General features: G+C 44.7%; 1 protein-coding gene across 10 annotated transcripts in view; it reads left to right on the plus strand.

Moving 5' to 3' along the window:
• LOC106581345 (protocadherin Fat 3) overlaps positions 1–23,548 on the plus strand; it is a 485,897-nt gene that overhangs the window by 195,654 nt on the left and 266,695 nt on the right. For all 10 annotated transcript variants that reach the window (XM_045703948.1, XM_045703947.1, XM_045703950.1 and 7 more), the window contains one exon: positions 3,268–3,585. In XM_045703948.1, coding sequence (XP_045559904.1) covers positions 3,268–3,585 — 318 coding nt within the window. The remainder of the gene's footprint in view (positions 1–3,267; positions 3,586–23,548) is intronic.

Consider the following 23,548-nt stretch of genomic DNA (forward strand, 5'->3'; position numbering starts at 1 on the left):
TGAGTGTGCATAGATGTAATAAAAGGTCAATACCAATACAAGGTTAACTCAGATACTCCATGTAGCTATTTAGTTAGCTATTTGTCAGTCGTATTGCTTGAGGGTAGAAGCTGTTCAAGAGCCTGTTGGTGTCAGACTTGATGTACCAGTACCGCTTGCTGTGTGGCAGCAGAGAAAATAGACGATGGCTTGGGTGGTTGGCGTCTTTGACGATTTTCAGGGCCGTCCTTCCACACCGCCTGATATAGATGTCCTTGATGGCAGGGAGCTCGTCTCCAGTGATGTTCTGTCCACGCAACCCTCTGTAACTCCATGCGATCGAGGGCGGTGCTATTGTCATACCAAGCAGTGATGCAGCCAGTCAATATGCTTTCAATGGTACAGCTGTAAAACCTTTTGAGGATTTGAGGGCCCATGCCAAACTTGTTCAACCCCATGAGGGGATGGAGGCACTGTCGCGTCTTCTTCACGACTGTGCCTGTGTGTTTGGACCATTTTAAGTCCTTAGTGATGTGGACACAGAGGAACTTGGAGCTGTCTACCTGCTCCACTGCCGCCCCGTTGATGTGGATGGGGAGTGCTAACCCCCCCTTTCCTGTAGTCCACGATCAGCTCCTTGGTCTTGTTGACGTTGAGGGAGAGGTTGTTGCTCCGGCACCATACAGCCAGGTCACTGATCTCCTCCCTGTAGGCTGACTCATCGTGTCGTCAGCGGACTTGATAATGGTGTTGGAATCGTGCATGTCCCACAGTCATGGGTGAACAGGGAGTACAGGAGGGGACTAAGCACACACCCCTGTGGGGCCCCTGTGTTAAGCTTCAGCTTGACGGAGGTGATGTTGCCTACCCTCACCACCTGAGGTCGTTCCTTCAGTAAGTGCAGGATACAGTTGCAGAGGGTGTGTGTATGTGTGTGCGTGTGTGTTTTTGTGTGTGTGTCAGTGTGTGTGTCAGCGTGTATATGTTAGGGTTGGGTGATGTCAACCTTTGTCCTATCGTGATTATGTACCCATAAAACATAAAACACAGTGATTTACGACGGTATCATCTCCTTGGCCAACCCAATGCGTTTCTGTGTGTGTATGTGTGTGTGTCAGTATGCAGGGGTTAAAGTTCTCCGTCAATGCGACAGATTTCCTTCATGTGGATTCTGGAGAGGTCGTTTTTTTTTAGGTCAGTGTACATCTCTGGGCGATATGTCTGTTCCGCCAAATATGTTCCCAAATACATGTATTCTCAAATATGAGATTTTCTCGGTTACGCTGTGTGCACTGAACTGACATGCATGATTGTTGCTGGCCCTTCCATGTTCAGATGAAGGGAATGAAATCGTTTCTAATGCGCACCACCGTGACGCTCAACTCAAACAGCGGTGTTAATTTAATCCTATACTTTATCACTCAGGATGTAACTTTCCTGTGCTACTCTTTTTTTGCCATATAATGTTGATATTAAAACTTAATCAGACAACTTCATAGTAGAATAGTTGACCTATTCAGCTTGTTGTTGTGTGTTTTATGCAAGAAAATTTTCCTCTCGAGGCACATTCAAGTTTCGAGAGCCGTAGGGTGAGAGACAAGTAGTCAATGCAGACTTTTTAAAGCAGTTTTGAACTTTTTTTAAGAGAGGGGGTTTTCCATTGCTTCCATGTTTATTTCTGTACCCCCTCAATTGCTTGTGTGGCATCGTTTTTACAAATGCAGTTACAGCCATAGATTCAAGCATGGTTTAGGCGCAGCTGTGCAACAGAGCTCGTAAAGGGCAATGACATACGTTGTAATAAACCCCAAAATCTTCAAGAGCGAATAATAACTCATTATAATTTAGATACAGTACCAGTCAAACATTTGGACACACCTACTCATTTGAGAGTTTTCTTTATTTTTACTATTTTCTCATTCAAGGGTTTTTCTTTCTTTTTTTAAAACTATTTTCTACATTGTAGAATAATAGTGAAGACATCATAACTATGAATAACACATATGGAATCATGTAGTAACCAAGAAAGTATTCAACAAATCAAAATATATTTTATATTTGACATTCTTCAAAGTAGCAAGCCTTTTCCTTGATGACAGCTTTGTACACGCTTGGCAATCTCTCAACCACCTCTATCGTGTGTGTGTGTGTGTGTGTGTGTGTGTGTGTGTGTGTGTGTTCCGTTAGAGTATTTCTGGTTGTAAAAGCAGTTGTCCACTTCCCACATCTTATCACACAACGTCCTCATGACTCTCCATGTTGGACACAGTACACACTAATAGTTGCCATCATGTTAGGGTGTGTCTTACAATCTCAAGTATGCCTGAAAGCTTAACTAACTACTCTTATCGTAAATATCTCATGAGTCTCTCTGTTGTAATGTATGAGATCTAATGGAGGAGCAGAGCGCTCGATGCTAAAGATGTGTTGAGTAGTGGGGGCTTGGTTGGAGTGGCATTCATTCTAAATGGGTGCATAGCTCTAATGTACTGTGGGCTAGTCAGCATCACTTATGTCACAGCCAGGGTTTGAATATGGATGTTTGTTTACTGAAGGGAGAAATCTGCCACTTAGAGAGCAGCCAAGTCAAGTCTGTCAGTTAATGAACACACATCCATGGAACGCTATTTACACACACACACACACACTCAACAGAGTGGTTAAGGGCAAGTGCAGAAATGACGTCAGGTTTGGTTAAATGAACCACTCTATCCCTGGGCTGTAGAAAATGGATCATATGTTAAACATGCTGAGTCTGGTCTTGATACACACAGAGCTGTTGGAGATGTGTGAACATTGACCAGAACATTGGCTTGGCTTTTGTTTGGGCTTTTACTATGTGTTGGGCACTTAACGGTGTATGTATATGAAGTATACAGCATTTCACTTTTATTCTTAGGAGGTCCAGATATGGAAATATTGACCACACATTCATGTATGTTGATGTAGACGTTAAATGGTTGACCAGATGATTCTCTGTTTTCTAAGGAGTATTTTGAGGTCAACCACACTTGTTTTATTGGCTCTTTCTATGTGACTGTTGACTTCATGTATTTGTATTTAAAATATTATGAGATTGTGAGTTAAACATTTGTCAGTTTAGCTTAACCAAAATAGTTTTTTCTTTATGCATTTATTAACTTATTAAAAACATGGAAACAACCGAATGTTGTTCCACCCCCCTCTGTCCGCCCCTGTAGAAGTCGATGTGAACGTTGGTTAGATGTTAGTACTGAAGTTAAATGACCTAGGTCTAACTTTTATCTATCCCTCTCTCCACCCCTCTAGGTGTCATCTACACCACAGACACTCTGGACCGCGAGACCAAGGACTCCTATTGGCTGACGGTGTACGCTACAGACCACGGGGTGGTGCCTCAGTTCGCCATCATGGAGGTGTACATCCAGGTAGAGGACGTCAACGACAACGCCCCCCTGACCTCTGACCCTGTCTACCACCCCGTCGTCATGGAGAACTCCCCCAAGGACCTGTCGGTTATTCAGATCCAAGCCCAGGACCCGGACGCCACGGGGGGAGCAGAGAGACTGAGCTACAGGATAGCTAGTGGGAACCCACAGAACTTCTTCACCATCAATACCAGGACCGGTGAGTGGGGAGGGGGAGATGGTGTGTGTAGAGTGTGGGGGGAGGGGATGGTTGTGTATGTGTGTGAGAGCACAGAGACTGAGTTACAAGATAGATAGCTACAGTTGTTCTGCACCATCAATACCACCATCAATGGTGATGGGTTTGTATGCAGTGTGTGTAGTAGTGTGTGAGGTGTGTCAGGTTAGTGAGTGTCTGGGTGTCTCATCTGGTTAAATAGGGCTCTGCTGATGTTGGCTGGCCCTGCAGGACATGTCTTTGGCAGGGGGCTTGTGTATCCTTGAAGTGGGTGTGTTTTCTCCCATCTGCATCAGGGGGAGGTGGAGGTGTTTTTTGTCTCTGCTTCAATTTTAATTACATGTTTTAATCTGTGAGAATCTGTAAGTGTGTGTCTATCGAATTATTTGTGTGAATATGAATGTGTCTGCTCTTTCCTGTCTGTCTGTCCTGTCCATCTGTCTTTTATGTTGCTGAGAGTAATTCTGGGAAACTGCTTATTCACACACATAGCTGATCAGTGTGTGGTCCCGGACAACATGACCGGGAAGATTTAAATTGACCAGAAACATACACATTGGGGGCGTAACCCATTAGGGCATCCACCCACGGTGCTCAGAATGACAGACATCACATTTACATTATGATAATGCATCTTAACAGAACATGCAACTCCTGTAATGAAGCAGACAATACATTTTTTAAACATTTGCCAAAATGCAATTAATGGGAAAACACCATTCTTAACAGAGCACCTGGGGAAACACCATTCTAAATAGAGCACCTGGGGAAACACCATTCTAAACAGAGCACCTGGGGAAACACCATTCTAAACAGAGCACCTGGGGAAACACCATTCTAAACAGAGCACCTGGGGAAACACCATTCTAAAGAGAGCACCAGGGAAAACACCATTCTAAACAGAGCACCTGGGGAAACACCATTCTAAACAGAGCACCTGGGGAAACACCATTCTAAACAGAGCACCTGGGGAAACACCATTCTAAACAGAGCACCTGGGGAAACACCATTCTAAACAGAGCACCTGGGGAAACACCATTCTAAACAGAGCACCTGGGGAAACACCATTCTAAACAGAGCACCTGGGGAAACACCATTCTAAACAGAGCACCTGGGGAAACACCATTCTAAACAGAGCACCTGGGGAAACACCATTCTAAACAGAGCACCTGGGGAAACACCATTCTAAACAGAGCACCTGGGGAAACACCATTCTAAACAGAGCACCTGGGGAAACACCATTCTAAACAGAGCACCTGGGGAAACACCATTCTAAACAGAGCACCTGGGGAAACACCATTCTAAACAGAGCACCTGGGGAAACACCATTCTAAACAGAGCACCTGGGGAAACACCATTCTAAACAGAGCACCTGGGGAAACACCATTCTAAACAGAGCACCTGGGGAAACACCATTCTAAACAGAGCACCTGGGGAAACACCATTCTAAACAGAGCACCTGGGGAAACACCATTCTAAACAGAGCACCTGGGGAAACACCATTCTAAACAGAGCACCTGGTAAAACACCATTCTAAACAGAGCACCTGGGGAAACACCATTCTAAACAGAGCACCTGGGGAAACACCATTCTAAACAGAGCACCTGATGCGAGCAGTTCCATATGTGACAGAGATAAACATCTTTGTTAGAAACTTAGAAAGAGGAGGAATGTAAAGATACAACAACTAGAATGGGTTGCTAATATGACTATGGGTTGCTAATATGCCTCCATGTTTCAATGGTAGGATTTTGCCTAGGCTACTTTGAAGCAAGGTAAGACATGCCTCATAATATGAAGTGAAAACGTTCAGGTTTCAAACAATTAAGTATCAGGTTTCAAAATGCATACTGCCCTCAGCCCACATTGCAAAGTGGTGGGTGACACGCCTATGCACTTCAACAGCGAATGGGAGGCGTGCTTCAAAATAATAGCTATTTTTAACAGGAACCGTTGTGTGTGTGTGTGTGTGTGTGTGTGTGTGTGTGTGTGTGTGTGTGTGTGTGTGTGTGTGTGTGTGTGTGTGTGTGTGTGTGTGTGTGTGTGTGTGTGTTGGAGCATCAGGCTGATCAGATGTGTGTAGACGAGAGCAGCAGCTCCCAATATAGAACACTGACAGGATGAAACACACAGCCTCAGAGAGACAGCAGCAGCACATCTGAGAACCAGGAACGTCCACTGGGACACACACACACACACATCCACTGGGACACACACACACATCCACTGGGACACACACACACACACATCCACTGGGACACACACACACATCCACTGGGACACACACACACACACACACATCCACTGGGACCCACACACACATCCACTGGGACACACACACACACACATCCACTGGGACCCACACACACATCCACTGGGGGAAACACACACATCCACTGGGACACACACACACACACATCCACTGGGACACACACATTTCCACTGGGACACACACACACACACACACGCACACACACACACACACAGACACACACACACACACACACACACACATCCACTGGGACACACACACATCCACTGGGACACACACACACGTCCACTGGGACACACACACACACACATCCACTGGGACACACAAACACACAGACACACATCCACTGGGACACACACACACACACACACACACACACACACACACACACACACACACACACACACACATGCAAAAGAGATATAGAGAGGGGAGTGGAGAGAGAGGATGAAGAAAAAATGAGTGGGTGGTTGAGAGGAAAAGAGAGAGAGAGGGATAGAGAGAGAGAGACTGACAATATTCATCACACATATTATACTTGTCAGCTGTGAGCTAATTGGATCCAGCTATATTTGTCTTTCATTTAGGTCAGAATTCTTTGCTTACAGTTTTAGAAGTCTAGATTGATTGTGTAAACACATACACCTTCTCTTCTAACCCTAACCACACCTTCTCTTCTAACCCTAACCACACCTTCTCTTCTAACCCTAACCACACCTTCTCTTCTAACCCTAACCACACCTTCTCTTCTAACCCTAACCACACCTTCTCTTCTAACCCTAACCACACCTTCTCTTCTAACCCTAACCACACCTTCTCTTCTAACCCTAACCACACCTTCTCTTCTAACCCTAACCACACCTTCTCTTCTAACCCTAACCACACCTTCTCTTCTAACCCTAACCACACCTTCTCTTCTAACCCTAACCACACCTTCTCTTCTAACCCTAACCACACCTTCTCTTCTAACCCTAACCACACCTTCTCTTCTAACCCTAACCACACCTTCTCTTCTAACCCTAACCACACCTTCTCTTCTAACCCTAACCACACCTTCTCTTCTAACCTAACCGCACCCTCTCCTCCCTCTCTTCTAACCCTAACCACACCCTCTCCTCCTTCTCTTATTTAATTTGATTCTTAGGCTACACCTTTCTCTTTCTCCATTTTGTTTCTCCCTCCCTTTCACTGTCTCCTTCCCTCCCTCCCTCCCTCTGCCTCCCTCCTCCCCTTCTCGCTCCCTACCTCTTTTCTTTCATTGTCTGTCGGTCCCTCTCCCTCACTCCCTCCTTATATTCTCCTTCATTATTGCTCTTTTCTCATTCTTGATTCTGCTGTACCGCTCTCCTTCTCTATTTCAATGTTTGTCTCGCTCTCTCTCTCCATCTCTCACTCTCTCCCCCTTCCCAAGTATGATGTTGAATATTTTAAATGTCCTTTATGAAATGTTGATGATGGAGTCTACAGTGCATCCATCCACAGTCATTCTCCCAGATTTACTGTGTGGAACAGAGACACTCTCAGTAGCTCTCTCTATGCCTGAACACACACACACACACACACACACACACACACACACACACACACACACACACACACACACACACACACACACACACACACACAGGTTCTGACCCCGATAACATTACTTCGCTCTGCTCACTTAACGTGTTTACGATAGATGTGAGGAGCATGATGCTAGAAGTGAACATACTGCTGGTGCTGACTTGCGCCCTTTCCCCTACATTGGTAGCTATCACAATGCTATATATAGCGTTTAAGCTAATCCATAGCTAGTACAGTATATGATGAAACACAATACATAGTGCTAAGCTGTCATTTAGCTAGCCCCTTTGTTCATGTTAAGATCATGGAACACCAGCAGATGATGCTAAGATAACTGCTGAAAGTGACCTTGGTGTTATCACTGTACCCATCCACAATGCAATGGTGGTGATATATACTCTATCATTGTATTGAAATGTCTGGAGCATTCATGAGTTGAATATACATTCAATCATCTCTCATCAGACAGAGATTATCTAGCTTTAGAAGTGTGTATGCGTATGTGCATGTGTGCATGTGTGTGTGTTATAAGTCAGTTGCTAGGAAAAGAAGAGAGCAAGAGAGGCCTCAGATATTGAGCTTTAGTTCCTGCAGAAAAATGACACACACATACACATATGCACACACGCACCAGAAGTAACAACTCATCCGGAAGCTGAATCAGCAGCTAGTCTCTCCCAGCTATCGCCTCATGAAAGAGAGACAAAGTGCTGGCTGGAATGTATTAGGATTTTTATTGATGAACTGTTTTTGTCAGTCCCTCACTCTCCCTGTGGACAGATATGTGTAACACCCAGCTGACTCCAGTCACAAATTTCATGACTTGAGACTTGACTTGATAGAAAATAAAACAACTTGAGACTTGACTTCGACTTGGAGACTCAGGACTCGTTTTAGACTTGGGACTGATGACTTGAAATGACCTGGCCAGATTTGGGAACACTTTCTCATTTTGTGGCACAGAGTCCCCGTGGATTAGGCTACTCTCCACACAGCCAGAGACTGTATCACAATGTCAATCAACACAGGTCAGGTGACCTACAGTAGTGCAGTGAGACGGTTTTGAGGGGTCGCGAGTGTGAAACCGAATGGGAAAAATTCTGAAAATATTCATACATATTTTAATAGGCTAGATATAGCCTCCCATTTGTATTTTATATTTATACCTTTGTTTATTCAATCTGGTTACTAACATAGGTTTACAGCATTGCACCAAATTCTTGTAATCTGTGATTCAGAGCCAAAAAGTTGTGTGTCTTGACTGTTGATCAATGACCAGTCATCAGCATTGGCTTGCAAAGGTGGTCGCACATACCCAGTTAGTGACCAGAAAGCACTTGATTCATTTTCTCCGGTTTGCCTTGCAAAAACACAGTATCCTACCTACCTTAATATTATCCATATAAAATTCAGTTTAGCAATCTGCTACGGACTCATTTTTGCCAGAACAATAGGCTGGTGATGCCACTAATCATTTTCCTACTTCAGATAGGCCTAGTTTGGCTGGGTTTTAATTCCTTACTGTACCTCAGTAGTGGTACTGGCTATATGTCTAAAGCTGTAACATCGCACTACCTTCAATACTTATGGGATGAAGATGTAACATATTCTACCGAATGAGTAATGATATTTGTGATGAAGAAAAAGGCTACTGACAGAAAATGGTTTCCATATGACCCTGAAACCCTGCTGCATTCAGGTAGGCCATCTGACCTTGAAACCCTGCTGTATACAGGTAGGCCATCTAACCCTACAACCCTGCTGCATTCAGGTAGGCCATCTAACCCTACAACCCTGCTGTGTACAGGTAGGCCATCTGACCTTGAAACCCTGCTGCTTGCAGGTAGGACATCTAACCCTACAACCCTGCTCTGTACAGGTAGGCCATCTGACCTTGAAACTCTGCCGCTTGCAGGTAGGACATCTAACCCTACAACCCTGCTGTGTACAGGTAGGCCATATGACCCTGAAACCCTGCTGTATACAGGTAGGCCATCTGACCCTGAAGCCCTGCTGTATACAGGTAGGCCATATGACCCTGAAACCCTGCTGTATACAGGTAGGCCATCTGACCCTGAAACCCTGCTGTATACAGGTAGGCCATATGACCCTGAAACCCTGCTGTATACAGGTAGGCCATATGACCCTGAAACCCTGCTGCATACAGGTAGCCCATCTGACCCTGAAACCCTGCTGCATACAGGTAGGCCATATGACCCTGAAACCCTGCTGCATACAGGTAGGCTATATGACCCTGAAACCCTGCTGCATACAGGTAGGCTATATGACCCTGAAACCCTGCTGCATACAGGTAGGCTATATGACCCTGAAACCCTGCTGCATACAGGTAGCCCATCTGACCCTGAAACCCTGCTGCATACAGGTAGGCCATATGACCCTGAAACCCTGCTGCATACAGGTAGGCCATCTGACCCTGAAACCCTGCTGCATACAGGTAGGCTATATGACCCTGAAACCCTGCTGCATACAGGTAGGCCATCTGACCCTGAAACCCTGCTGCATACAGGTAGGCTATATGACCCTGAAACCCTGCTGCATACAGGTAGGCCATCTGACCCTGAAACCCTGCTCTATACAGGTAGGCCATATGACCCTGAAACCCTGCTGCATACAGGTAGGCCATCTGACCCTGAAACCCTGCTCTATACAGGTAGGCCATCTGACCCTGAAACCCTGCTGCATACAGGTAGGCCATCTGACCCTGAAACCCTGCTCTATACAGGTAGGCCATATGACCCTGAAACCCTGCTGCATACAGGTAGGCCATCTGACCCTGAAACCCTGCTCTATACAGGTAGGCCATCTGACCCTGAAACCCTGCTCTATACAGGTAGGCCATCTGACCCTGAAACCCTGCTCTATACAGGTAGGCCATCTGACCCTGAAACCCTGCTGCATACAGGTAGGCCATCTGACCCTGAAACCCTGCTCTATACAGGTAGGACTCCAGAGAAGTTCAAATGTGACATGATATCGCTCATTCATATTGACTGTTAACGTGAATGACTTTCAGCTCAAAATTAAGGTGTAAAATTTCGGTATTTTGCTCTTTGAAAGTGCTTCATCTTTGCACGCGTGCATGTGCGTGCACGGGGGTCGCAAGCTTTGAACCACTCTTTTGGGGTTCGCGGGTCAAAAAGTTTCACTGAGCTAGAGAACAGATTGCTCATTTGCTGAACAGCTGTAGAATCGGTGCAGCACAAACGTCAAATTGTAGGGAGAGATAATTGCCGTAATTAACATGCAGCTCCAAAAATAGTTTGGTGATCAAGAATATGAACTGTTTACTTTGCAAGCTCACCAGCAATGAGCATCAAGCAACAATTACTAGCATAGGCCTACTGCTCTTTTAGTATGTCAAAATTGCTTGAAATTGTTAATTGAGTTATGAAGCTTGCATTTGGAATGTGTTGTTAAAATATATTATTACATTATCAAAATGTGTTGTAGACAAAATAATGAAAAGGGCTGTCTGGAAGCCACAGTAAATAGACCCAGATTGTGTGACCTTGGCACTATAATTCGGCTCCCGAGTGGTGCAGTGATCTCCACACTGCATTTCAGTGCAAGAGGCATCACTGCAGTATCTGGTTCAAATCCAGGCTGCATCACATTTGGATGTGATTGGTAGTCCCATAGAGTGGTGCACAATTGGCCCAGCGTTGGCTGGGGTAGGCCGACATTGTAAATAAGAATTTGTTCTTAACTGGCTTGCCTAGTTAAATAAAGATTATACAGTGGGGCAAAAAAGTATTTAGTCAGCCACCAATTGTGCAAGTTCTCCCACTTAAAAAGATGAGAGAGGCCTGTAATTTGCAAATAAATTCATTAAAAATCCTACAATGTGATTTTCTGGATATTTTTTTCTCATTTTGTCTGTCATAGTTGAAGTATACCTATGATGAAAATTACAGGACTCTCATCTTTTTAAGTGGGAGAACTTGCACAATTGGTGGCTGACTAAATACTTTTTTGCCCCACTGTATCTGCATTAAGGATAGTTCTAAGATATTGAGCATCAGTTTTCACATCACATATCTCAGAGCTGTTTTGTAGTGAATAATTTTTTCATAACCCATCAAGGTACTCACCTTAAACAGTACCTAAAGTACAAAGTATCAAAAACCTGAGACATTTGTAAAAAAAACTAATTTTGGTGGGGGGGGTACAATAGCAGATAGAACCTTATGGCTCTGAAATGTCAATCTGGGTTCAACCTTAAGGCTCTGACATTTCTGAATTAGAATCAGTTTTTAAGAAGACTGTAGCTATTTGAATACATAAATGATAGAATAGCACTATTTTACCAAAATAGATTCAGAACACATCATCAAATACGTTAAGAAATGGATTATGATCATTGGACAAATTACTGTCATCACTGAACAACGATGTGACATAATTTACTTTCTGACAGTGTTGTTTTTTGTTGTTGCTCACGTGCCGTTATTGCTGGCTAGACTAGCCTAGACCATACGTAGAGGGAGATGAAACTGATTGGTCCGTCTTTATCTGTTCAGGCTTGTGATTGGATTGCAGGTATAACCTTATAGTTCAAATGGGTTCATGCAGATAGAACTTTCTAGTTGTTCATTTTGTTCACTTAAAATGTACTTTAAAAAAAATATAACTTTGCAGACATATGAAGAACCATCTAAATATCTATTATATGTGACTAACTAACACATTTTTGACAAAAATGTCAGATAAAACCTAATAGTCCCAAGGTCTCGATGTGTATTTGAACATGTCATTGCATGTATATATTTATTTTACTTGACTTGGAAAAACTCAACTCGACTTGCTCTTAGAATGCACAACTTGGACTTGACTTGAGACTCGACCCGTTCTACTTGGGACTTGACTTGAGTTTTGGACCTTGTGACTTGAGACTTGCTTGTAACTTGAATAATAGTGACTTGGTCCCACCTCTGATAATCACCCCTTTAGACCAACCAATATGCCAATATTCCACCCGTGCATATATGCCAGGTCAGTGCAAAGTGCTGTTAATGCCACCAATTTGCCAACAATATTCCACCAGCGATGTCATCATACAGTGTTGCCACCATTTAGCCTAATCTGTAATCTATACTAAACAAAAATATGAATGCAACATGTAAAGTGTTGGTCCAATGTTTCATGAGCTGAAATATAATATCCCAGAAATGTTCAATACGCACAAAAAGCATATTTCTCTCAAATGTTGTGCACAAATGTTTTTCCTTTGCCAAGATAATCCATCCACCTGACAGGTGTGGCATATCAAGAAGCTGATTAAACAGCATGATCATTACACAGGTGCACCTTGTGCCCAGGACAATAAAAGGCCACTCACTATAAAATGTGCAGTTTTGTCACAACACAATGCCACAGATGTCTCAAGTTTTGAGGGAGCATGCAATTGGCATGCTGACTGCAGGAATGTCTGCCAGAGCTGTTGTCAGAGAATTTAATGTTCATTTCTCTACCATAAGTCGCCTCCAACGTTGTTTTAGAGAATTTGACAGTACATCCAACCGGCCTCACAACCTCAGGCCATGTATAACCACGCCAGCCCAGGACCTCCACATCTGGCTTTTTCATCTGCGAGATCGTCTGAGACCAGACACCCGGACAGCTGATGAAACTGTGGTTTTCCACAACCAAATAATTTGTGCACAAACTGTCAGAAACCGTCTCAGAGAAGCTCATCTGCGTGCTGGTCGGCATCATCCGGTTCTTGACCTGACTGCAGATCAGCGTCGTAAATTACTTCAATGGCTACTGGCACACTGAAGAAGTGTACTCTTCATGGATGAATCCCGGTTTCAACTGTACCAGGCAGATGGCAGACAGCGTGTATGGCGTTGTGTGGGCGAGCGCTTTACTGATGTCAACGTTGTGAACAGAGTGCCCCATGATGGCGGTGGGGTTATGGTATGGGCAGGCATAACCTACGGACAACAAACACAATTACATTTTATCGATGGCAATTTGAATACACAGAGATACTTGACGAGATCCTGAAGCCCATTGTCGTGCCGTTCATCCGCTGCCATCACCTCATGTTTCAGCATGATAATGCATGGCCCCATGTCACCAGGATCACTACACAATTCCTGGAAGCTGAAAATGTCCCAGTTCTTCCATGGCCTGCATACTGACCAGACATGTCACCCATTGAGCCTTTTTGGCATGCTCTGGATTTACGTGTATGACAGTGTGTCCCAGTTCCTGCCAATATCCTTTAACTTCACACAGCCATTGGAGAGGAGTAGGACAACATTCCACAATCAACAGTCTGATCAACTCTATGCGAAGGAGATGTGTCACGCTGCATGAGGCAAACGGTGGTCACACCAGATGCTGACTGGTTTTCTGATCCACGCCCCTACCTTTTATTAAAGGTATCTGTGACCAACAGATGCATATCTGTATTTGTCACGCTGGTATAAAGAATTTGGAGACAGGCACATGAATTCATAATAGGGGTTTTTAATACACCCAAAACAAACACGTATACAAAACACTGTACCCAAACAAAAGAGCGAGGGTAAACCTCGTAGAACGACACGGGACGAGACCCGTAATACACAACGCACAAAACACGCAGCACAGGCTGAGACAATGCATAAGTACTCACACGACCAACGGACATGGGAACAGTAATCAACAGCCCAATGGTGAACCAAAGGGCACATTTATACAAATACAATCAGTGAGGAATATGAACCAGGTGTGCGAAATGACACAGTTCAGTGCCTAGAGGCCGGTGACGTAGACCTCCAAAACTGGTGCACGGAATGAGCAGCAGTACCTGAGGAATCCGTGACTGTATTCCCAGTCATGTCAAATCCATAGATTAGGGCCTAATTCATTTATTTCAATTGACTGATTTCCTTATATGAACTGTAACTCAGTAAAATCTTTGAAATTGTTGCATGTTGCGTTTATATTTTTGTTCAGTGTAGATGAGGAAGATGAATGAGTTGAGCTATAAGCAATGTCAATTAGTCAATAGGCTCAGCTGTGTGGAAAAGCACCATTCGACTTATTGCAGTTGCACTTTGAGTGACTTCACCGCCTCCAGAACCTGTAGTGTTACAGTAAAAATTCTGACAGACTCATTTCTAACCACATTTATGGAATCTCAGGGTGTGACAAGTGTGTCAAAAACCCTCTGCAATCTGGTGACAACGTAAGGACAACCTGTCATGTCCCCCACTTCCCACAGTGAGTAGGACTGTGTCTGTAAGAGGGAGAGAGGGATACCAATTAAACACTATCAGTAAAAGGTCAACTCACTCAGAGAGAGAGAAAGAGGGTGAGGGAGGGAAGGAGAAGTGGCTGAGGTGCAGAGGGAGAACAGATGGGTGAGAGAGAAAATGAGAGCGAAGGAGGGGGTAAGAGAAAGAGAGAGAGGGAAGCAGGAATGGGGGAAGGAGACAGATAGGAGAGAGCATTACAGAGAGAGGAGACAGAAAGAGAGAGAGGGAAAGGAGGGAGAGAGATTGTGCGAGAGAGGGAGAAAGGGTAAACAGTATTGATATATTTACTGTGCAGCACGCGGGGCTTTGATAGCAGCTTGACATGCTTGTTACTGGGAGCTTTACTGTGTTTGAAGTATTATGCATAGAGCCGCCGTGTGCCACTGCACTCACTGGCAGGTGAAACGGCTCAACTTAGCCCTGCTTTTGCACACACACACACATTGTATGTTGTTTATCCACCAACGCTCACATGCATGTTATGAAGACACAAACACGCCAAATCACCCATGTGTATTGACCTGATTTATTCAGGCCCTTCCTTCCTTCCTTCCTTCCTTCCTTCCTTCCTTCCTTCCTTCCTTCCTTCCTTCCTTCCTTCCTTCCTTCCTTCCTTCCTTCCTTCCTTCCTTCCTTCCTTCCTTCCTTCCTTCCTTCCTTCCTTCCTTCCTTCCTTCCTTCCTTCCTTCCTTCCTTCCTTCCTTCCTACTATCTCTCTTTCTTTCTCTCTCCCTCTCTCTCCCTCTCTCTCTCACTCTCTCACTCATTATTTTTCTTTCCCTCTCTCTCCCTCTCTCTCTCCCTTTGTTTGTCTGACCTCCATTCCTTTTCTTGCTGGTAAGTCATGTGATTGAGAGGTCTTGGCGGTCACATCTGTGCGTGTGTGCGTGTGTGTGCGTGCGTGTGCCTGCGTGTGCGTGCGTGTGTGTGTTCAACCCCATATTGACATGGCTGGTAACCCACTGGGCAGAAACATCAGTTCAACATCTATTTTTGATTTACATTTGGTTGAGTTGTCAGCTAATGTGAATTCAATGTGAAATCAACAAAAAATGTGTAGGTTAAAAGTTGTGTGAAAAAAATATGAAATTCCCTTATGTTGATGATGTTTTGCTAATCCAGTCAGTTTTCCATGTTGTCAGAGAGATTACAGTATATCAGTCTATCCTCTTCTCTGATGTTACCTTAGTGTTACCTTTTCATCCCCCTTCCTCACACCACCGCTAGCCTGCTCTTTTTATCCTTTGTCTTTCCCTTGGTTTATCGCCTTTTTTACCCACAATGCACCACACAGACACACCGCACACTCTGTACGAGCTAGCTACTCTCTCTTCGCCTCTCTCTCTCTTGCCCTCTCTCTCTCTCTGTCTGTCTCTCTCTGTCTCTGTCTCTTCCTTTCTCCCTTTCTCTCCCTCTGTTCCTCTCACTCTCATTCTCTCTATCCTGGGGCCTGTGATTAAGCCTCTCTAGGGGGAGTCCTTCAGAGAATGAGTTTATACAACCTTAACCTCCTCATTCCCCACCTCTATCTCTGCTCCTCTTGCATCCCCTTCTCCATCCCTTCTGTCTAGTGACCTATGTGGTCCTCTCTGGTCCTCTGTGGTCATAGCTTGAGGACTAAGAGTTAATCAGCCACTGATATCCCTGTCGCTGTGTGACGTGGCGGTAAAGAGGAGATGGGGTCACATGACGATGGGGTCAATGTGTGCATGTGATTACCACTCTAGGTGGTGGGTCACTTGCTTGTGTAGTCTATCCCCACTCTGCTTAGTGCTAACACTGGTTACAAGAGAGACAAGGGGTGAGGAGAGAGGAGGGGAAAGGAGGAGGGGAGGAGAGTAGAGGTGAGGGGAGAGAGGAGAGGAGAGGAGAGGAGAGGAGAGGATAAGAGGAGGGGAGGGGAGGGGGGGATAGGTGAGGGGAGAGTGGAGAAGAGGGGAGGGGATAGGTGAGGGGAGAGTGGAGAAGAGGAGAGGTGAGGGGATAGGTGAGTGGAGAAGAGGAGAGGTGAGGGGATAGGTGAGGGGAGAGTAGAGAAGAGGAGAGGTGAGGGGAGAGGAGAGAAGAGATGAGGAAAGATGGAGCGGAATAGAATGTTATACAAATGGGAAAAGGAAAGGGGGATACCTAGTCAGTTGTACAACTACATGCATTCAACTGAAATGTGTCTTCTGCATTTAACCCAACCTCTCTGAATCAGAGAGGTGCAGGGGGCTGTCGAAATCCACATCTTCTACGCCCGGGGAACAGTGGGTTAACTGCCTTGCTCAGGGGCAGAACGACAGATTGTTACCTTGTCAGCTCAGGGATTCGATCCAGCAACCTTTCGGTTACTGGCCCAACGCTCTAAACACTAGGGGGAAACAATCATCCCAGCTCTGCAGAATTTGCTGCAAAGAGACAGAATCATTAGATCATTTGTTTTGGTACTGCCCATATGTAGGTTGTTTTTGGTCACAGGTTCAGGAATGGCTGAAGAATTGCATCATTTACCTGGAGCTAACTCTGCAGATAACACTGCTGGGTGATTTATAAAGTCATAGTCAGTCCATCAATAATATAATAATACTTTTAGCAAAAATGTTTATCTTTAACTTACAATCTGTAGAAACTATGAGAAAATAAATGTTCAGAACCTTTGTGAAACATCACAGCACAGTTGAAAAATATATGGCAAATAGAAATCCAATATGGAAGGTGTTAAGAGATAGATGGGAAGGGTTGAGGGCAGCGGACGGATAGGAGTAAAAACAAACAAAAGATAACTATTGTGTATAGTATGTAAAAGCTGGAAGTAGAAGCTTAAGTGTTGTTGTTAATTAGTTTACTCCAGTTAGGGGAAGGGTGGTAGGGTTAGTAAAAAATAATAAAGGAAAATATATTTTTAAAAGATGTGTGTGTATATACAGTTTAAGTCGAAAGTTTACATACACCTTAGCCAACTACATTTAAACTCAGTTTTTCACAATTCCTTTCATTGAATTCAAGTAAAAATTCCCTGTCTTAGGTCAGTTAGGATCACCACTTTATTTTAAGAATGTGAAATGTCAGAATAATAGTAGAGAGAATGATTTATTTCAGCTTTTATTTCTTTCTTCACATTCCCGGTGGGTCAGAAGTTTACATACACTCAATTAGTATTTGTTAGCATTGCCTTTATATTGTTTAACTTGGGTCAAACATTTCAGGTAGCCTTCCACAAGCTTCCCACAATAAGTTGGGTGAATTTTGGCCCATTCCTCCTGACAGAGCTGGTGTAACTGAGTCAGGTTTGTAGGCCTCCTTGCTCGTACATGCTTTTTCAGTTCTGCCCACAAATTTTCTATGGGATTGAGGTCAGGGCTGTGTGATGGCCACTCCATTACCTTGACTTTGTTGTCCTTAAGCCATTTTGTCATAACTTTGGGAGTATGCTTGGGGTCATTGTCCATTTGGAAGACCCATTTGTAACCAAGCTTTAACTTCCTGACTGATGTCTTGAGATGTTTCTTCAATATATCCACATAATTTTCCTCCCTCATGATGCCATCTATTTTGTGAAGTGCACCAGTCCCTCCTGCAGCAAGGCACCCTCACAACATGATGCTGCCACCCTCCTTCTTCACGGTTGGCATGGTGTTCTTCGGCTTGCAAACTTCCCCCTTTTTCCTCCAAAAATAATGATGGTCATTATGGCCAAACAGTTCTATTTTTGTTTCATCAGACCAGAGGACATTTCTCCAAAAAGTACGATCTTTGTCCCCATGTGCAGTTGCAAACCGTAGTCTGATTTTTATATGGCGGTTTTGGAGCAGTGGCTTCTTCCTGGCTGAGCGGCCTTTCAGGTTATGTCGATATAGGAATCGTTTTACTGTGGATATAGATACTTTTGTACCTGTTTCCTCCAGCATCTTCACAAGGTCCTTTGCTGTTGTTCTGGGATTGATTTTCACTTTTCGCACCAAAGTACATTCATCTCTAGGAGACAGAACGCGTCTCCTTCCTGAGCGGTATGACGGCGGCGTGGTCCCATGGTGTTTATACTTGCGTACTATTGTTTGTACAGATGAACGTGGTACCTTCAGGCGTTTGGAAATTTCTCCCAAAGATGAAGCAGAATTGTGGAGGTCTACAATTTAATTTCTGAGGTCTTGGCTGATTTCTTCTGATTTTCCCATGATGTCAAGCAAAGAGGCAGTGAGTTGGAAGGTAGGCCTCGAAATACATCCACAGGTACACCTCCAATTGACTCAAATGATGTCAATTAGCCTATCAGAAGCTTCTAAAGCCATAACATCATTTTCTGTCATTTTCCAAGCTGTTTAAAGGCACAGTCAATTTAGTGTATGTAAACTTCTGACCCACTGGAATTGTGATACAGTGAATTATAAGTGAAATAATCTGTCTGTAAACAATTGTTGGAAAAATGACTTGTGTCATGCACAAAGTAGATGTCCTAACCGACTTGCCAAAACTATAGTTTGTTAACAAGAAATGTGTGTAGTGGTTGAAAACCGAGTTTTAATGACTCCAACCTAGGTGTATGTAAACTTCCCACTTCAATTGTATGTAAATGTGATATTTCATTATTTTTTTAAATATAAATTAGCAAACATTTCTAAAAAACAGTTTTTGCTTTGTGTGTAGATTGATTTTGAAGAAAAACAATTTAATACATTTTAAGCTGTAACCTATCAAAATGTGGAAAGAGTAAAGGGGTGTGAATACTTTCCGAAGGTACTGTATATAAAAAATAGATGGGGGATTGGAAATAATGTCGACACTTACATTGATGGAAGCTACAGTCTATTTGCAATATTAAATCTGATCTACCCACAACATGTTTTTCAAAAATTAAATAAATAATCAAATGAAATGGAGAGGAGAGCGGGGAAGGAAACGAATGGAGAGGAGAGGAGGAAAGGAATGGAGAGGAGAGGGGAGGAGGGAAGGAATGGAGAGGAGAGGAGAGGAGGAAAGGAATGGAGAGGAGAGGGGAGGAGGGAAGGAACGGAGAGGAAAGGGGAGAAGGGAAGGAATGGACAGGAGAGGGAAGGAGAGGAGAGCAGAGAAGGAAAGGAATGGAGAGGAGATGGGAGGAGAGCAGAAAGGAATGGAGAGCATAGGGGAGGAGAGGAGAGGGGGAAAGGAATGGAGAGGGGAGGGGAGGAGAGGAGGAAAGGAATGGAGAGGAGAGGGGAGGAGGGAAGGAACGGAGAGGAGAGGGGAGAAGGGAAGGAATGGACAGGAGAGGGAAGGAGAGGAGAGCAGAGAAGGAAAGGAATGGAGAGCATAGGGGAGGAGAGGAGAGGGGGAAAGGAATGGAGAGGGGAGGGGAGGAGAGCAGAGGAGGAAGGGAATGGAGGGAAGTGGAGACGAAGCCTACTTTAGACTACTGAGATGCCCCAGGTGCTCCATCTCCCAAGTTGGTATTCTATGTGTCTGTTGGTTTCTGATCCTTGTACTCCTCTCTCTCTCTCTCTCTCTCTCTCTTCTCTCTCTCTCTGTCTCTCTCGTTACCTTTTCCTCCTCTCTCTTTCTACCTCCTCCTGTATTCCCAACCACTCTCTCTTCATCCCTCCATTTGCTTAGTTGTCCACTTGTATCTCTCTTTCACCTTCTCTTCTCTCTCTCTTTCTCTCCATCCTGCGTCTCTTTCTCTCCTGTCTTTCCTAGCACGTTGACACTGTAAGTGAATTGGCGTTATAGCTACAGCCTTAATTCACTCCGTTCATCTCTCTGGGTTCAGTAAAGCTATCTATATGGTAATCAACAACACACACACATACACACAATGCAGCGATGCATGAGTGGCATCCGTCAAGCTCATTAACAAGCACGTCTCTGTCTTTCTCAGATTCCTGCTCTTTCTGTATCCCCCTCTCCCTTTCTGTAACTCTCTCACTCTGTCACTGCCACTCTTTCTCTCTCTTTCTTTCCCTATCTATCCCATCTCTCTCTCTCTTTCTCTCTTTCTCCAATCTCCACTGGCCTCACCTGGCAGCAGTACAGCCCCATCCAGCTACTACACACCTAACTGCCAGCTCAGCATGTTTGCACGTTTGTGTGTGTGTGTGTGCGTGTGTGTGTGTGTGTGTGTGTGTGTGTGTGTGTGTGTGTGTGTGTGTGTGTGTGTGTGTGTGTGTGTGTGTGTGTGTGTGTGTGTGTGTGTGTGTGTGTGTGTGTGTGTGTGTGTGTGTGTGTGTGTGTGTGTGTGTGTGTGTGTGTGTGTGTGTGTGTGTGTGTGTGTGTGTGTGTGTGATTTATGTGACGGCCTGATAGGCAGCTACATGTGGAGGCGATGTGTGGCGGCCAGCCTGATTAGCGTACGTGACTAATTAAATACCCTTAACCCATCCAGATGGCTAGACCTAAATGTGACAGTTCTACTCCACTGGAAAGGAGGTGACACACACTCTCAGAAACACACACACACACACACCTGCCCTACTGGAGATTTTGGCTGATCTCTATGAATTTCTTTTGATGGTCCGTACATTTTTTATGGTCTCAAGAAGAAAAAAAACGTAGTAAGTCTCTCTGACTAGAGTGAGAGGAACCACGGATGGAGAAGGAGAGATCAAATCCCAGGTTTGGCAGCAGAGGGCTGCTGGTTTCACATGCTCCCCACAAACCATCTGCTGTTGAATCCCCGACTAACCCCAGAACTACACCAGGGTCACTGTAATTCAGCTGACCCCAAGCTCCCCGCTCCTCTCAAGTGCTGTGTGTTTGTGTGTTGTCTCTGGGTGAGAAGAAAGAGTTTCTATTATAACAGATGGACAATAAATTACTATTCTACTCTATCATGCATAGATATCCAGTCTGTTCATTTGTTGATTATTAAGAAGGAAAGGAGACAAGGGAAGAAAGCAGCATGGTCTGGGACTGTTCGGTCACAGCGAGAGGAGAGGCATGTCTGGGTGTTACGTTGGTCATTGAGGAATGGTTGGTTTGATAGACAAAGAGTGTTATTTCTTCCTCTTGGTTTGAGGTTTGGCTCCGTAGAGAGCATCCTTTTACCATGTCTCTCTACCATCCTCCCTCTCTGTCTCCCTCTCTCTCCCCCTGGCCTGCTCTGTCTTTCACCACGCCTCTGCTTGTCTCAGCAGTAATTCTCAGTGTTCTGGTCGACCACGGCCATGTCAACAGACCACACATCCTTAGGGTTCTCCCTCTCCCTTTATCTCTGTACCTTCTTCGCTCCCTTACTTCCTCCCTCACTCTTTCTGTCGCTTTCTCTCTCTCTCTGTCTCTCTCTCTCAATGTCTGTCTTTTTCTCTTGCTCTACCCATTCTCTCCTTCTCCCTCTACCCTCTCCCCTGTCTTTTGCTCTACTGTATCCCCACCCCTCTCTCCCTCCATGTCCATTTATCCTTATATTCTGACGCTGTAACCTTCAAAAGTAACATCAAAGTGTCCTTTACAATGAGTAGACTGCTTCATATGTGACTTGAATTTCTGAAAGGACACTTTTCTGGATGAAGATGTATAGTATATTTCACAGGTCTATAACCAGCCCAATGGTCTGGTCTTTGGTGAGGTCATAAGTTGATACAGGTCATAAGTCAATAGATAATGATCTCAACTTCCCTGAGGAATATGTCCACATCACAGGTCCACAGTCAGTCATCCAAACACTGCTTTCTTCTAAGAAGATAGCAACCACAGATACAGGATCAGCCCTCTCCCATCTCCTCTTTTGTTAAACAGAGCATGTTGGCTGTTCCCAGGCCTGTCCTGTACTGGTCTTGATGTATGACTGTCAATGCTGTGACCCCTCTGCAGTTAGTAGCTTTTATTAGTGTGTAACCCAAGCATGGCCCTGGTATAGACGGGAGGCGCGTGTGTGTGTACGTGTTTGTGTGTGTGCGTGTGTGTGCGTGTGTGTATGTGTGCGTACGTCTGTGAACGGAAGGCATGCGTTTGTGAAATTTGAAGAGCACTCCCCAACCCCTCAATCTGTCCTCATCTTTGTAATAGGCTTAATGGGAACGCTGCATCTACTGGGAGAGGAGAGGAGGGGAGGGCAGAAATCAATACAGACTCAATGCTCTGTACTTGACTGGAAATGAGGGGTCACACACACACTTACAGAAGTGTGCACAACTGCACGCATGGATGCACATACACGCATACATAGACACTCTGTCACTCACACAGGCACCTGGGCCCTCTCCCTCAGCCCTGGCCTTGTCGGACAGAGCGATGACAGGAGAGATACTGAGGCAGACAATTACTCTGAGACAGGCTACCATGACCTGAGGGGACCTGTTACAGATCCTCTTCTACCTCCATCCACACTCACTCCTTTTCTCCTTTTCTACCTTCTTCGCTCCCTCACTTCCTCCCCCCCTCTCCCTCTCTTTCTCTCTCTCGCTCTCTCTCTCTCTTACTCTGTCTGTCTCCCCACCTCAATCTCTCTCTGTCTCTCTCTCTCTCTTACTCTTTCTGCCCCCCTCTCTCTCTTACTCTCTCTCTCTCTCTCTCTCTCTCTCTCTCTCTCTCTCTCTCTCTCTCTCTCTCTCTCTCTCTGTGTCTCCTCTCTCTTACTCTTCCCCCCTCTCTCTCTCTCTCTCTCTCTCTCTCTCTCTCAGTCTCTCTGTGTCTCCTCTCTCTTACTCTGTCTGGTACTTTACCTCTCCCTGTTTACAGTGCTAATCCAATTTGTGTCAAAAACATCCTCCGGAGATGTAGTGCAGTTTGATCCCTTGGCCTCAAGTGACACTCTATCTGAGCTGTTTACTACCTGCTGCAGCCCCCACTAACACCATCCTATATTACACTAATTCTATCCTATCTCACTTACACCATCATATATCTCACTAACACCATCCTATCTCACACTATCTCCACC

The sequence above is a fragment of the Salmo salar genome, chromosome ssa20, assembly GCF_905237065.1.
Source record: "Salmo salar chromosome ssa20, Ssal_v3.1, whole genome shotgun sequence".
Taxonomy (NCBI): Eukaryota; Metazoa; Chordata; class Actinopteri; order Salmoniformes; family Salmonidae; genus Salmo; species Salmo salar.